Genomic DNA, 17,354 nt, shown 5'->3' with positions numbered 1-17,354 from the left:
GCTTAGATTAAACAATTATATTCTTTTTATTCTAATTATTTGATTCCGAATCGAGTTTCAATTAAACTTACCATAAAATTTTAAAAATTCCAAATAACACATAACCCAAGTCAATTTCGTAATTAAATGCCAATAAGGCTTTCAATTCGCATAATGAAACAGAAATATAGACTAATATTCCTATAGTAGACAGATAAAACTCAAATAATACAATACACAACCAATTAATTCATAATTTCTTCTTAATTACTGATTAGACACTCTTAACCATGGATTAGTAGCTAATCACAGTTCGTGTTACAATTTATGAAATCTGTATAAGTATGTGAATCTGAATTTGTTTCTGATATGAACTCTGATTTCTGAATTTAATTTGGACATCATTCATAAAACCTTTATTCCGTTGTTATTAACTAGGCTCCAGTTCATTGTGTTATTTATGTAAATAGGTGATTAGGTGTGGGACTAGGCCTAAGTTGCTAGCATGGAGTTTTGTTTTGTCAAGTCAACCACTGTGCCTTCCAAGGAGGTTCCCAAGTGCTTTAAGTTTTGTGAAATCAATGCTAACTTTATTCTCTTTGTTTGTTGGGCAAGTTCCTGTATATTTTATAAATAAGGGGAAGTTCCGTTTTGTCTTATCTGTGTATGGGTGACGTAAGACTGATGCAAATATCACGTTATATATATATGTAAATCAAGTTTAATTTTCTGTCTCATATACGTCTACACAACTCTATGGATATTGTATTTTGATATCTGCTTCCACCAACCACTTTAATTTTGTTAATATGTTTCAGAAGCCTTTGGTAATTCCAAGATTACTGGCCGGTTATGATGCTAAACCTATAGGGGCGTGTTTGGGTCGTGACAGCTATATATTATTTATTTTTTTCATCGCTTTGAATCACTGAATTACATGACAAATATCATTAGTTGTTATGAATTATGTTATAATTATTTATAAACAAATAAACTAATTATGAGTATTCATACAAGAGGGGATAGAAAATCAGTGATATATAACATTTCTCTAATATAAAATTTATAAGAAAATTTTAACATAATTACACATTTAAAGTGACAAATTAAACATATATATATTTTAAAAATAAAAAATAGATATATAAAATTTTATAATATTATGTAAAAGGTTTAAATTGAAACAAATTTTTTTTTTTTTTACAATAAACAAAAACATAATTTTTTAGAAGTTGAGAGGACATGTGACCTTCTGAACCGTACGTGCCTCCGCCCATGATTATAGTTGCCACCATGGAACTACCATCCCAACCACATTAACACCATTATTCCCACATTTTAGGAAAATGCATGAGACCCCCAGTAGGAGTACTGAGGGTCTCTTCTCATTGGCCTAAAAACTATTATGGGTTCGTTTGGTTTGTATTTCGGAAAAAATTTTGAGAAATTTTCTCTACAAATAAGTTTTTAAAAGAAATCAAACCAAACAAATTTTCTCAAAAAAATTTCTCAAAACTTGTAAACCAAACAAGTTTTCCAAACAAATCTCTCTCTCACACAATCAAATCAATCACTTTTTTCAAAACTCTCTCTCAAAATAATTTTCCAAAACATCTTTTGAAAAAAACCAAACCAAACAACTTTTCATACTTTTTATCTCTAAAACACATCTCTCAAACACAAACCAAACGTACCCTATTTTTTTTTTTTTTTTGGTTTTCAGTCAATAGCAACCCCCCATGTGACATTGGGGGTCACCCCCACTGGGGTCCCAGTGGAGCCCTACATTTTAATAGCACTAGCACAACATTTTAAGGTCACAATTAAATATAAAAAATATATGTTTTTTGTTAAAAAAAAAAATTGAAATATGACTAATATTCTATTTTGACAACTACACAAAATGTATTACCATAAAAACTATTTTTCAGAAGCGACACATAAAAGGGGTGTTTGGTGAGATTTTTTTGAGCCAACTTATGGCTTCTAACTTTTAAAAAGTTATTTTAGACTGTTTGGTTAAATTTATTTCAAACAACTTTTGATTTTAACAACTTATTTTAAGTCAAAAAAGCTGATTTTGAGAAGTTGCTCACCCTTTACTTCTGATTGTCAGCTTCTGCTGTGGACATGTTAATTCACGGCTATACTCTTAAATTTTTTTTATTTTTTTAAAAATAGAAAAAGACCCAATGGACTATAGAATATTATTATTATTTTTTATGAGACATGTAGACAAATAGTGAATAATAAAAAATAAAAATTAATTGAAAAAGTTACTTCACAGCTTATTTACCAAACACTACTCAACAACTTAAATCTATAATCCAATAGTTACACCAAACAGATTAACAGCTTTTGATTAAAGTCATAATCTATAATCTGTTAAACTATAATTTATAATCTGTTCTAACAGCTACACCAAACAGGATCAAAATATAGTTGAAATTTTATTTTAGATTTACTTTAATAGGTAAAATATATCATAATATTAGAGTTGTTGTAAGCCATTTTTTAAAAAATTGTATAAATTTTTTGGTCACAATTTTTTATCATTATATTCCATGTAATTGTGTAAATTTTATAATTCAAATACCAAACCTACTTCATTTGGGTAGTGAGATGATTTTTTAATTTTTTTATAATTATTTTAGTCTGGATTAAAAAGTTTAGTTTGAGAATGACTTTTTAACTTTTTAATTTTTTAACTTTTTTTTATAAAAAAAAAATACTAATTATGAATTAAATATAATATTTTATTTACTATAACTAAAATAATTTATTTTATTTTTTTAACTAAAGCAGTTCCAAACCTATTCAAACCCACTTCCCAAATCATGCTACCTAGTTCAAAACAGTGAGAGTCGTCAAATCGAGTGGCGAAGGGTTGGGTTTCTTACTTTTTATTTTGTGGTCGTGAAGCGAAGGGGTTTTGAAAGAAAAAAAAAAAAAAAGGAAAAAAGAAAAACAAAACCAGGGAGACGGAGAGGGGAGGGAGGGACGAAAAACCTGAAGCTCAGATAGGTACAGCAGGCCAATACTTCTCAATTAACTCTGAAGAAAAAATTAAATATCTTTTTCTGTGTGTCTTTATAGTCTCTGTCTCTCTCTCTCTCTCTCGCTAGCTGTGTGTACAGTACCTCTCATCCTTATCTTGGCCGATGGATCGATTCGATTTGCTTTCTTCAATCATAGAGCTTTGCAAAGGTATATACATAACATCTGCATCTTCATTTCGTCATCATCCTTTACCGCCAGATCTTCTACTTCTTTTATCGTATCCATACAGATTATTTTATTCTGATTTAATCCTCTCTGTTTTTTGTTCTAATTTTATATCTGCTTTAGATTTGTTCAGATCTCTCAAATGCGAGTTTGTGTTTTTCTTTCCTGCTTGTTCTGTCTCTTGATGCTTCATGCTTATATATGTTTATTTTGTATATCTGATCGTCAGATTATTGCTGTTAATTTCGATCTTGGATTTTCTGGTTAGGGTTTTTGTTCGATTTGCTCCTTTTTCTATTTCTGGGTGAACGTGTTATTTGGTTCCATGTTGAAATTTAACTAATTGTTTTTTGTCTGTCGACTTAAGTTTGTTACGAATTCCTATGATTTTGCGTCTTTTTCAATTTTTTTTTTTTTTTATAAATCATTTGTAGATAACAATAATGCATAATTGGGTATTTATTACGGCTTGTTTTTATTTTTGTTTAACTCATTTTATAGGTTTCAGGCTTAAAGCTTATAACCTCACTCTCAATTGTGTGGTGACGTGAGATGATTTATTGGGAATGGTCTGCATATTCTGTGTAGTTAATGGCTTGTATTAGTCAGTTGGTACTTATTATGACATGCTTTACATACAGCCCCTTTGATTATAGTTTATCTTAATACACTTAATCTAGTTAGTAAATAATACCATTTAATCACTATATAACACATATATTGAAGCTTTTTTTTTTTTTTTTCCCTTTCTTTTTTCAGGGTAGATCAGTGGAGAATTACACCGATCTACCTTGAAATTTAGGAAAAATACGGTAAGTCTCACAATTTTAATTATATTGGGTTCTCTTAAGGTTTTAATTCATCTAGCACTTGGCCCCCCTTTTTATAAAAAAATTATTGTCATTTCATTTACATTGAAATGTATTATAGACGTTTGGGCCTTTGTACCATTTGCATTAGTTTTGGTCTCTTTATTCTTACTAAAAGAGAGGTCAGTGTAATTATACCAAAACTGTGGGACTTGCAGTATTTTCTCCAAATCTCAAGGGAGGTCAGTGTAATTCACGCCATTCCCCCCCCCTAAAGCTCTCTCTCTCTCTCTTTTTTTTTTTTTTCTTTTTCTGCACAGTTGCAGGTATTAGTTGTGTTTGAGATGATGGATGTTAGTCAGCTGTGGCAGGGACTGAATTATGCATCATCAAATGGCAGTTTTTGCCAGGATGACTAATTTGTAGTCTTAATATGTTTTACAGGATTTGGATAATGCTCAGTGCAACTTTGTGAATCCCTTAGTCAGAAGTCTTCTTATGCATGTAAAGTCTTTTTGCTCTTTCCCTATTTAACCCCCCCCCCCAAAAAAAAAAAAAAAAAAAAAAAAAATAGAGTAGAGAATGAGCTTGTCCAATAAAGGGGCCCCTACCAATGATAAAAAGCTAAGTTCCCCAGGTAAGGTGACCAGTTTGAATCCAAATGCTGCAGAGTTCGTTCCCTTTGCTCTCAGATCATCCTCTGGAAGCACTAGTACTGCAGATGTGTCTACAGGCTTAGGTGTCTCTGTGTCTGGGACATTAGGAAAAGCAGTACTAGATCGATCAGAGTCATCAATTTCAAATAATTCTGATGAAGAGGCTCACCAGTACTGGCGCCACCAGCTCCCTGATGATATCACTCCTGATTTTAAGGTTATGGGGGAATATGAATCTCAGGGAATCAACAACATTCCTTTTTCGACCCTATCCTTACAAGATGGCAATGAAACCTTGAGGTTCTCTACTTCTATGAGTAGTGGTTTTATGTTGAAAGAACAGCATGAATTGTCTTCTCATGGAATCAATGGGAACAACTTTGAGAATATGAGATATTCTGTTCCATCCTACAGTGAAGATGCATCATCAGCAAACTTCCTTCATTTCCCAAATAAACCCTGGGACAAGCCAATTGTGAGCAATGATCAGCTTATTTCCAATGTTAGAGAGGGGCCTCTTTATAATGATAATTCTAGACAGGGTATGCTAAATGAGCAAGAGATGGCAGAGCATATGGAGATCAATCCTCTTGAGTTTTTGGCCTCACAATTTCCTGGTTTTGCTGCTGAGAGCCTTGCAGAGGTGTACTTTGCAAATGGAGGTGACTTGAACCTGACAATTGAAATGCTTACTCAGCTTGAGGTATGATCAACTCTTTAACTTTAGCCAAGTGGAGTGGATTTTGTATATTTCTTAGAGGGTCTAGATTTAGTTTGGCAGCATGTGGAAAAAACATAGCCTTTCTATGTAAATAGTACAAAACTTCAGGTTATATGAAGTTTGGGGAGCTACTGTCAGCTGCATATTCTGTCTAAAATTGATTTTTTTTTTTTGCATCCCCCTCTCCCCCTTTTTTTTCTTCATACAACTGGTATTTGAAGTTGAACCTTAGTTTCCCCGAATTTAATTAAAAGATTATCATTCTTGTAGCAAGATTATTATTTTTAGGATGAAATGTTTTTTGGCATGTCAAAAATTGGAGGAAAATATATAAACGGTCATAGTGGCTTAGAATGCTTCGGATAAGATATTTGTTTGTCATATGAATGACTAGAAAGTTCATTGTTTTTATGATTATTGACCAAGGAAAAGACTAGTAAGTTGGTCTGAATCATAAGAGTTCTTCTTCTTTCTAAAAAGATTCTTCACACATGTGCTGAAATTTTTTGTAGGGTTGGATGGTAGGGTTAATGCTAACTGTGGAGAGCAATCCCTCACATACTTTCCTTTGGTAGGCAATGAACCCATGAATGACTGACGTGACTCAGTGCAACTGTAGTTCTTATTTTAGCATCTAGTTTCTTAGGCATATAATATCAACGGCTCATAGGTAAATATCCTTTTTACTTCGAAACTCACAAATTCGATTTTCCATGAGGCACTAACTATTGAATTGGAGATCCAATCGACAGAGTTGCCACTTGGTTTTTTGTTTAGGGTATCCATACTCAAAATGACTCCAAAAGGAAGGCACTGCTTAATGTCACCAAAGAGCCAAGTTAGGGGCTAAGGTACAAGATGAGAAGGTGTTAAGGCACCCATCTCACTCAACCATAAGATTGGTTCCTACTCGACATTGTTGGTTCCTCAATACATGAAAGGCAGTTATAAAACAAAGATGAAATAAAGTAGGTAATTGAGATGAGGATACAAAGCTTATCCAAGGTGGGACATACCATCATTTGAAAAAGGCCCCACTTCAATTAAAATATGAGGTTTTTGGGTATTCCTCAAATCCTATCTATTTTAGAAAGGAAACTACCATGTGCATATATAATAATAAAAAATTAAGGAAGCAAATAATCATCCATATATGAAAGAAATAATAAAGAGAGAAAAAAAAGTAATTAAGCTAGCAAAAGGGCTTTTCACCATGTGCGTCCCCTTTGATAGATCAAGGAATACACAACCAACCACCCCACTCACAAAAACCAAATATTTAAAATCGTACATAGATTCGGGGAGGAGAGTACAACCATATGAAGTGATTGAGTGGTTGTCCACATGACCTAAGAGGGATCACTGTTCAACTATCTGGTTCATTTGGTTGTACCATGCTCATTATAACACAGTAAATGACATGCTCACATCATGCTAACTAATGATGATAAGTATGAACATGCTAAAGAAAAAGCTGTGCTGGAAAATCCTAATCTACCATGAAAGCAATATAGGAAGAAACTAGCTAAATGGAAAACATATAGAAGCCCTAATCATGCAAAACATGGATCTGTCATAGGCACAGAAAAAGATGAACTGTGAATATAAAACAAACATTGAATGTATTCAATTTTAGATAATAATTCCCACAAAATGACCATATCAAGCATGTGATATGATCATCTTGTCATCCATGATGAAGATGAAGCTAATATCAAGGCTATGTCAAAGATGTGATAAGATCATGATATTACTTCACAGAAAACTGAATGATAAAAAAATCGTATTATGACCCAATCTAGAATGAAGTGGCCACAACACAAGCTTAATGAAAGCCAAACAAGGATGCAAATAAAAACCTACTCCAGTGAATGTACGGAGGAAAATAATTTTAAACACAAAAAGATCAATCATAAAAAAAAAAAAAACACACATACTACACTAAGTAAACAAAAAGAAAGACTAACCTTGAAACAGAAGGCACCACCAATTTATTTGGGTGGCCCTTGGATTCTCGAACTCTTAACCTTCTTGAATTTCCTTCGAGCTCGACTTGATGTAGGACCCACCAAAGTTTGGGAAGTAAACTCAAAGTTTTGATTAAAAAGATGAACTAAAGAAACACAAAGTGGAGTTGCGGTTTTTCACCCATGCTCGCAACGTTTCTTAGAGATTTTCGGTGTTATTTTTGGTGAAGAGGCTTGGGGTATATGTAGGAGGTGTCGGAGGAGTTTTAGGGTTCATTTTCCAATATGGGATGCAGAGAAAATCAGACTAATTCCGAACAAATTGTGCGAAACCAATCTGAGGATCAAATTAGCTGGCCAGGGCACATGGTCGGCCCAGCCCAAGCATAGGGTCAGCCGCCCTTACTCGGCTGGCTTTGTCTGGGTCTCATTTTGGGTCTGTTTCAGAGTTTTTGGCTATGAAGCATGGACACGGCAGATTTCATGCCGTGACAATGTCTGACACGGGGACATGCTGGGGACACGCCGAGGACACGTACGGGACACGTCGGGTGGCGTGTCCTTTTAATTTAATTATTTTTTTGCAGGGGACACGGCGGAGACGTGTGTCCACCAAATCTGGACACGCGTGTCCAAATCTGGACACAGAGCAAAAAAGAAGAGTAAAGGTCTTGAAACGAACCTGGCTTTCGATCCAATCGACTCGCCTGTCGATCTCCGTGACTTCGACCACCGGAAGCCATCGACCTTGACCTCCATCCCCTTCGACTTCGATGAGATCTCTCTCTCACCTTCTCTCTCTCCTTCGCGATCGCGATCGCAATCGCTATCGATCGCTGCTTCCTCTCTCTCTCTATCGCGTCTTTATCTTCTTTCATCTTCTTGATTCATATATATATAACAGTTATAAGGATGACATCAACTTAGTTATTATTATATAACTATTATATTATTGTTATATAACTATTATATTATATAACAGTTATTATACATATAATATATTTATAAGATAATAAATAATACATATTATAAGATAATATATACTTATACATATTAATAAAAAAAAAATAGACACATGTATGTAAAATAAAAAAAAAAAATTAATTGGAACACATTATTTAAAAAATATAATAAACAAATAAAATAATTAATGTGTATTAAAATAAAAATATTTATAAAAAAATTTAAAAATCTACCGTGTCCCTTGCTGTGTCCGTGTCCCCATTTTTTAAAAATTGCCGTGTCCCGTGTCCGTGTCCGTGTCCGCGCTTCATAGGTTTTTGGGGCAAAAAAAGTGATTCTAAAGTATGTATGAACAAAATTAAAGATTTGACAATGTTTTTTTTTTTTTGATAAATAAAGATCTAACAATGATTGAAAGGTGTTAAAATTTAAAGGATTGGCTCGACATGTCAAGTTAGCAACTGTCCGGTTTTGGGAGGAAGTATGGCTGACAGGGTGAGGGTAGTTCCACATCATTATGTTATTGATGGAATCTTCATAATTTTATTTCTGCATTCTCCTCATCGGGTAGTGATTTGGCAACAGGCTTAAGTATTGTAGTTGGTCAAAATGGGTGTCTACATTCATATATTAAGCTTGGAATTATTAATATGTTTTCATAATTTGCGAGTTATGCTGTATCAGTAATCAGTCACTTGATTGTTGGATTTTGAAACTTAAGGGCCATGTTTGGTTTGTATTTGTGAAACAATTTTGAAAAATAATTTTCTAAAAAGAGTTTACAAAATTTAAAAATTTGTTTGGTGTTGTATGTTTTGAGAATAGATTTGGAGTTTTGGATGATTTAATTTTTTTTTTGTTGTTGATAGATGGGTGTGAGAGAAAAAGTAATTAATTGATGTGTACGATGTGAGAGAAAGAGAGGGGAGAGAGAAAAAATGACTGGTTGATGTGTAGTAGAGAGAAGTAATTTTGAAATTTTTTTTCAAAAATTTTTAACCAAACAATTTTCTTTTGAGATTTTTTTTCAAAAATTGTATCTTTAGATACAAACCAAACAAGGCCAAGATGTTTTTCATATTTGTGTACTATTTAGATTCCTTGAGTGATTCTCAAATCTTATTAAGTCTAAGCCTAGAAGTACATGAGATACTTGTATCTTCCCTAAGGTCTTTTACGGTTGATTTTGTTTGGACTGTAGCTGCAAGTTGATGGTGGTTTGAATCAGAATCTCAACTCAAAGGCCTTGTCAGCACCAAATCTCAGTGCACTGGATTTTCCTGCACTTTCTGTGCATGATGGTCAAAATGGTTTGCCAAAATATGCTGGAGATGATATCCAACAAAGTGGTAGTCCTTACCGGTCTTCCAGCAAGGACAGTATGCTTTTATTCAAATCTAGCTCTTCAATCCCTACGAGAGGTGCTACTGATTTTGCTTCAGCTGTCAGGAAAATGTCATCTCAGGATTCTGGTATATGGAAGTATGAACGAAATGGTTCTGCTGATGCTAGTGTTGGCTCAAGTAGAAGTGCACATCTTTTGGCTAGCTCTTACAGCAGCGGGCAGGGGAGGAGCATCTATGGTGATAGATTACAAAGTCGGAGTTCATCCCGGACAGCTCCTGTTTGGCTAGAAACTGGAGAAGCAGTGGGTAATACTTCTGTGTCAACAAATTTACTCGCTTTATAAAACTTTGATTGTGGGAAAAATTCTTCTGCATGTATATATACTTTTAACATTGTTGAGATGACAGCAAATATGTACTCTGAAATGCGGGAGGAAGCTCGTGACCATGCACGCTTACGTAATGCGTACTTTGAACAGGTATGTCCTACAAAACCTGGATTGATCAATGTAATCAGTTTTGGGAGTTGAGATTCACCACCCCTCACCGGCAAAACAACACCACACATGCAGTATATCATTAGCAGTGACAGGCACAATGACCTCTAATCAGTCCATGGCATCACTTCAGTTTAGTTGAGATTTTTTTCTTGAACTATGCTTCTGTAGATTTTAGAATAATGATACGTCTTCTGTACTTCATTGGTCCACATTTGATTTACACGCAACATCACATTACATGGACGTCTCAACTATAATTAAATTTGTATGTTGTATTGGCCATGCCGGCTGTTGTTATCATTGGGGATGAGCTTTGTTCTTTTGGTTGTAGCAACTCCAATTTTTTTTTCCACTATTTGAGAAGAAAATGATTACGGATATTGGATAGCATTGCTTGTTTATTAGATTGAGGGTTGGAATTATCAGTTCCCAAACAGAAGTTACCGATTTGTGCTTGTGTAGTTGAAAATGTGAATGCTTCTGGTTTTGATGTATTTCTCATTTTCTTGGATTGTTATGAGAAATCTAAGCAAACTATTTCCTTGATAATGTAAAGGGGGTTTAACAACTTTGCCGCGTTTTCTAAAGGGGAAATGCAGTCACATGAAGTTTTCATGTTATAGTTTGAGGGAAAGTCGTTAAGGGATTTCGTTGCTTGGAGGGTTCTTTATTTTTGAGGGGAAGTCTTCAAGGGATTTTGTTGCTTGAAGGGTTCTTTATTTATTTATTTATTTTGGGGGGGAGGGGGGGCGGGGTGTGTGTGTTTTGAAGGAGTCCTCTTCAAATATAGAGGACTTATATATCACAAATAGCTCCCCAATCTTTGGAGATCAAAAAGAACGGATACCTTTAAATGCAGGCGAAATAGAAGCCCAAAACGATTCCAAGTAACACACTAAGATTCCAAAACAATGACTTCATGTCATAGCACTTTTACTTTCCTTTTCTCAAAGATCATTGCATTCCTTTCCGACCAAATACCTAAAAAAATCCAGAGTTCAACACAATATTATAGCACTTTTGCTTTCTTTTTACCTCTGAAGCTACAAAAATTAATTAAAATCATATGCACACGTGCTTGGTACCACCTAAAGGGTATCAACCAAACAAAAGAGTCGATGCCAAAAATCCAATGCCTCATGACAGTGCAAGAATAAGTGATCCAAAGATTCCTCACTCCTTTTACACGTGATGCACCATTGAGGACAAAGATAGCGATTAGGCCTCCTCTTTTGAAAGTTATCATTAGTCATGATTCTTCCATGAGCCAAAGATCACATAAATATCTTCACTTTAAGAGGTATTGATGCTTTCCAAAAGGGAAAAAGAAGGAACGTTGGGCTTATCGATGATTTTATCGAAGGACTTGCATGAAAAGACACCAGAAAAGTGAATGAGCCAAACCCGCTTAGTCAACACATTTGGAGACAATGAAAAGCAATCTAGCAATGACAGCAAAGATGCCAACTCAAGAGTTTCCTGATCATTAAAATTTCTAATAAAATTGAGATTTCATGAAAACAATGTCAAACTAGAACAAGCTAAAGTAGAAATGGAAGCATTATGATAGCAAGCTACTTGATATAAATGTGGTAATGACACATCAAAAGAAGAATCACCCATCCAAACATTCTTCCAAAAATGGACATTTCCCTCATTAGCTACTTTCAAAGACCGAAATTTAGACAAAAGCAAACCCTATGGGGTTTGCCTGGTGGCAAGGTCTTTGGGGTGTGCTCCCTCTAGGGTTCAGGGATCGAAACTTCTTAAGTGCTAACAATTTCTTGGGGCATTTGACTGGGGAAAAACTCTTGAATTAACCATCGTGCATTTGCGAAAATCTCCTTGCCGAGGGCCTGTGCACCCTTGGGGATTAGTCAGGTTTTGATCTAGACACCCTAGTGCCAATCAAATAATAAATAAATAAATTTTAGACAAAAGCTGAAGAATATGAGAGATAGATTTACATGGAAATTGATAATTACCCCTGCTAACCATAGGAGTGTTTATGTTAATAACTTGCATCTTGTACTTATTTTTTGTAATCGAATGCCATGATGACTCACTCAATGGGGAATCTCCATAACCACCTTCCAAGATGGGGCAATTTTCCTAGCCACAATGTTGCCATTGGCTAAACTTCATTTCTCCTTGGAGAGAGAAACTACGTCCCAATTCACTAAATGATCTTTATTCCCTTTGTGCCATCCTTCCCACCCAAGGAAACATCCTACCAAAAAAGGACATTTTCTCCTTTTTTTTTTGGGTCAACGAAAGGTAGACATTTTCTCCATTACCCACTTTTAAAGAAAGGAATCTAGACAAAAGCGGAAGAATATGAGAGATTTTCATGGAGATCGACAATTACCCTTACTAACCACAAGAGTATCCCTATCATTAACTTGCATCTCGTACTTACTTTTTTATTAATGGAATGCTATAATGAATCAGTCAAAGCGGTATCTCTAGAACCATTTTTCAAGGAGAGCAATTTTCCTAGCCACAATCATTTCTTGTTAGAGAGAGAAATTACCTCCCCATTCACTAAGCGATCCTTCTTGCTCTTGTCCCGACCTTCACGAAGAAAATCCTTCATCATTTTTTCAATATTATTCACAATCACAATTGGAATCTTAAACAAAGACAAATAGTTAATGGGAATACTGTTCAACATAGACAGCACTAAAGTATATTTATCCCTTTGGATAACAATGCTTTCTTCCACCCCTCTTAACGTTTTCTGATACTGGAGCACAATAAGAGACAACTCTAGGATTAGCTCCCAATGGAAGATCCAAATACTTGAAAGGAAAACTCTCGATAGGGCATCCTAAAATGCCTGTCGTACGCTACACTTTGCTTCAAGTTAATGCCCACTATGCTACTTCTGTTCAAATTAACTTTAAATTCAAAGACAAGTTAAAAAATCCTCAACATTGATAATAGATTAACTGTCTTACTTTCCTTCCCAGAAGAAAAAAAGATAATATCATCCGCATGCTATAAGTGAGACACAAATCTTATCCCATTTGATAACAAACCCATCAACTAATTCAGTCTCCTGAGCCTTATCAATCAACTTCACCAATACACCTGCCACCAAGATAAAGAGAGAAGGAGATAATAGGTCACCTTGTCTAAGTTCTTCAGATGCCCTAAAGGTATTCCCTACGTTTATGTTAACAATGACAGAGATATTACAAATCGACAAGCACCTTGGGTTCACTAATACAAAAAAAAAAAGAAAACACATTGGGATCCATCTATCTCCAAATCCCTTTCTTTGCATTACAAATTCAAAACTGACAATCAACATGTTCATATACTTTCTCAAAATCCACTTTTGAAAATGAGACCTTCTTTGTTCAACACTCTATATTTTTCCATTAATTCATTCGCCACCAAAAGAACAACTAAAACCTACCAACCCTTCATAAACACACCCTTGTACCATAGATATAGTTTCTCCCAAGATAGGCCTTAGTCTTTTTGATAGCACCTTCCCAAAATCTTGTACAAGGATGTAACTAAACGAATAGGTCTAAAGTCACTAAGCTGTTAGGCTGATAACAAGTTAATATGAATCCTATGACATCCATAGGATTGTTATCTGTTGGACTGACTGATAACTGTTGGAGACAAAATTATATTGTCAAAGATATCAGAAGATATGAAGGGATTTGATTTGATTTGATTGTATCAGAAGATATGAAGATATGAAGGCCTATATAATGGCGTATCATGTAAACAAGAGTATTAAGTTGAGTGAATGAAAGATGTAGCCCACAAGACTTTGTGTGTGTGTGTGGATGTAGGCCAATATTAGTTAAACAACATTAAATCTTTGTTCTTTCTTTTCTCTTTTCCGTCTCTATTATTTCTCTATATTCAACCTTATTGCCTTGTTACAAAATTCAACTTGGTGTTAGAGCCTACCAAACCCTAGGCATGTTTCTCTCTAGAGTTATTTCTCACTCCATATTTTTTGTTATCAAGGTGATTTTCCCTTTTCCTTGTGTTGATCATTGATTTGCTGATGTGGTAAGCAAACTTTGTAGTTTTTTATTTGTTTCGGGGTTGCCAGTGTGTTGGTAGCATTATTCTGTGATACACAGAGTTTTCTGGCTGCTACTTTATCCTTTAAAGGTCTTTGTGTTAATGTGGTAAGCACATATTTGGTTCTTTTTTGTTTTGGGCCACTGATTTGTTTGGTAGCATTCATTGTAATACGCTGTTTTTTCGGCCTTGTTGCGGCCTCTCTCTCAGTTGGTTTCTCTTTCTGCTATCATGACTGATTCTATGAACATTTATCTGTTGCAAGATGTTGATTCCTTACCTATGTTCTCTGAAATTGTTATTGGAGTTACTACAATTGTTGCTGATTTTCAACAACTTAATTGTAATTGTTTGTGATGATCATCATATTTTTGAGTTCAAGTTGGGACACTTCACTTAAACCGTTCCATGTTCCAACTTGAGGGGGAGTGTTGGAGACAAAATTATATTGTCAAAAATATCAGAAGATATGGAAGATGTCATAATAAATGGAGATCCCATATTTGTGCTTATGATTTTTTGTATCTTTGAATTATTTCAATTCCTTAATTGAAGAGATTTGATTATGTCTCCCACTCTATATATATGGTGTATCATGTAAACAAGAGTATTAAGTTGAGTGAATGAAAGATGTAGCCCATAGGGCTTTGTGTGTATTGATGTAGGTCTATTGGTTGAGCCACGTTAAACTTATATTCTTTGTTTTCTTTTTTCTGTCTCTATTATTTTTCCATATTCAACCTTATTGCCTTGTTACAAAATTGAACTTGGTATCAGAGCTTGGTTGGGTCTGTGATTGGTGTGCCGTTTATCTGGTTGTTGTATGTTGTGGTCCAGGAGGGTGTGTTGGAATGTGCCCCACATTGCCTGGAGTTGCCCCATCTGTGCTTGTTGTAAGGCTCTAGTTTCCTGCCCACACTTCTTAAAACTCAGATATCAAGAAGAGGGAAATTAGAGCCTTATATCTAGCACAAATGGGGTAACTCTAGGCAATGTGAGACACATTCCAACAATAACAAGATGGTCAATTTGAAAAATGAACTGTTGTTGAACATTCCAAGATCCATTGCTAGCACCCTATTTACCAGCCATTGAGCTGTAAATATTTTCGACTATAGTGCAGACTTCAATTTTGATCGGTCATGTAATATTTTTTCCCCAGTAAAACTGCTTTTAGTTTCTAGTTCTACCGCATGTTTTCTTTAACCCCTTCTTTTTGTATAATAAAAACAGGCACGGCAGGCTTATCTAATTGGTAACAAGGCTTTAGCAAAGGAACTGAGTGTGAAAGGGCAGCTACACAACATGCGCATGAAGGCAGCTCATGGAAAAGCTCAAGAATCTATTTATCGTCAGAGGTTTGTTGTCCATGCCTGCTCTCAGAGCATTTGTCTGTCTTGGAATAGGATTTGAAGTGGGCCTATTAATTCTAATCTACACCTTACCTTGAAATTGTCTTTTACAAAAATAAATAAAAAGGGAAAGTAAGTTGTCTGTTGACATGTATGCTTTTCATCGAACTTTTGCAATCATAGGTCAATTGGGTCATGCTAACATTTTAAAGAACTCTATCCATGTCTAAAAGAGGCACGCTTGTGTATTTAATGAAACAACCTGTTATGGACGCACAAATACTTCTCAAAAGGTAAGGTGGCATGTCTGTGTTGGAGACTAACACTCATCACTTCCTGACACGCCGCCACAGCTCACCATGCTACATCAACCACCGATGCTGCCATTATATCAGCTACCACCACACCACCTTACAATAAAAGTGGTTGATGTAGAGCTTTTGCACCCATTGATTTCATTCATTAAATGGAGAGGATCTGTACCCATGCAAAACTAAGTGATGCTGGGAGTACTATGATTTAAGACCATTTTTTTAATTTGTCTAAGAAAGTTTCAAGTTTATTTTGGGTGTTTTTTTATTGGTTGGCAGGAATCCGGTTAGTCCTGAGATGCAGGGTAATGGGAGGGGACAGGAGAGGATAATAGACTTGCATGGACTGCATGTGAGTGAAGCCATTCATGTCCTTAAGCGTGAGCTGTCACAGTTGAGGAGCACAGCTAGGACAGCGGAGCAGAGGCTGCAGGTTTATATATGTGTCGGAACAGGCCACCACACTAGGGGTTCTCGCACTCCTGCGAGACTTCCAGTTGCCATCCAGCGCTATCTGCTTGAGCAGGAGGGCCTTGACTACTCTGAACTACAGCCAGGGCTGCTTCAGGTTATGATATATTGAGAGTCAGGGACGTTTAGGAGGACGTTTTTGACACACAGCAGCCATAACCCAAGAAATCAGTTATCAAACATTCTTGTATCTTGTATCTTGTATATGGGGAGTAGTCCGGTTCTGCAAGAGGAAAAAAGGAAAAAAGGAAAAAAGAAAAGACAATTTCTGAAGGGAAAAAAGAAAGTCAGAAATGTGTCATTAAGGTTTAATCAGTCGGTAGTGGAATTACATTTGGGAGCAATTGGGGATCTCCATCGGCCGGTCTGTGGGCACTCTTTTGTAACTTTGTATCTTTATTCTTTTTTTTTTTTTTTTTTTTTTCAATTTCTTTTAAATTTCAGTTGTAACTGTTAGATTTGATTTACATGATAGTTCAATTTCTCATGCATTTACAGTCTCCATGAAGGGCTCTGATGATATTTGAAATTGCCATTAAGATTTGTAGTTGCAGGAGCAGGATCCTAAATGATTGAGAGATGCAGCAGGAGGACCCTCCCTTAATATTTAAACTGTAATAATAATAGTAGTGTCCACTCCACTTGGTAGTATCTGGGCCGATCGTTGATTGTTGGTGTCAGTTTAAACCAAGTCTTCTTAGATATGATGCAACCAGTGACACTGGAAAAATGAAGGGAAAAAAAAACACAAATAGCTGATTCAGGCCTGATATGCATATTATATTATGCTATCTTTTAATAGACAGACACCATGTCCTACCTCTACAAGCTCTTCCTACTACAATGTTTTTACGGTCTTTTTTTTTGGAGAACTTATGGTCTTTTTTAACCTTACAAGTATATTAGCTTTGCAAATGAATTTCCTGTTTAACCTCTGTTATCGGTTCATGGAGAAGTTCATTTGGTATGTGACTCAGAGAGATCTTAACTATCAAATG

General features: G+C 35.3%; 1 protein-coding gene across 5 annotated transcripts; it reads left to right on the top strand.

Annotated features, from left to right (window-relative positions):
• The first annotated feature begins 2,804 nt into the window (after nt 1–2,804).
• Nucleotides 2,805–16,847, top strand: LOC114263609 (polyadenylate-binding protein-interacting protein 7). Of its 5 annotated transcripts, XM_082901104.1 has the most exons (8): nt 2,858–3,186; nt 3,964–4,016; nt 4,458–4,517; nt 4,684–5,372; nt 9,522–9,972; nt 10,075–10,145; nt 15,456–15,580; nt 16,165–16,847. In XM_082901104.1, the coding sequence occupies exons 4-8, from the start codon at nt 4,890–4,892 to the stop codon at nt 16,466–16,468; spliced, it is 1,434 nt and encodes a 477-aa protein (XP_082757230.1). In that variant the 5' UTR covers nt 2,858–3,186; nt 3,964–4,016; nt 4,458–4,517; nt 4,684–4,889; the 3' UTR covers nt 16,469–16,847. The 5 variants fall into 5 exon arrangements, with proteins under 5 accessions (XP_028059976.1, XP_082757228.1, XP_082757230.1 ...); XM_082901102.1 differs by having other exon boundaries at nt 2,819–3,186; nt 4,458–5,372; XM_028204176.2 differs by lacking the exon at nt 3,964–4,016.
• Nucleotides 16,848–17,354: the final 507 nt, after the last annotated feature.

The sequence above is a fragment of the Camellia sinensis genome, chromosome 13 (genome assembly GCF_055761805.1).
Source record: "Camellia sinensis isolate YWXY chromosome 13, ASM5576180v1, whole genome shotgun sequence".
In the NCBI taxonomy this organism is placed as follows: domain Eukaryota; kingdom Viridiplantae; phylum Streptophyta; class Magnoliopsida; order Ericales; family Theaceae; genus Camellia; species Camellia sinensis.
Note: the sequence above shows the minus strand (reverse complement) of the source record. Positions and strands in the feature narration are given on the sequence as shown.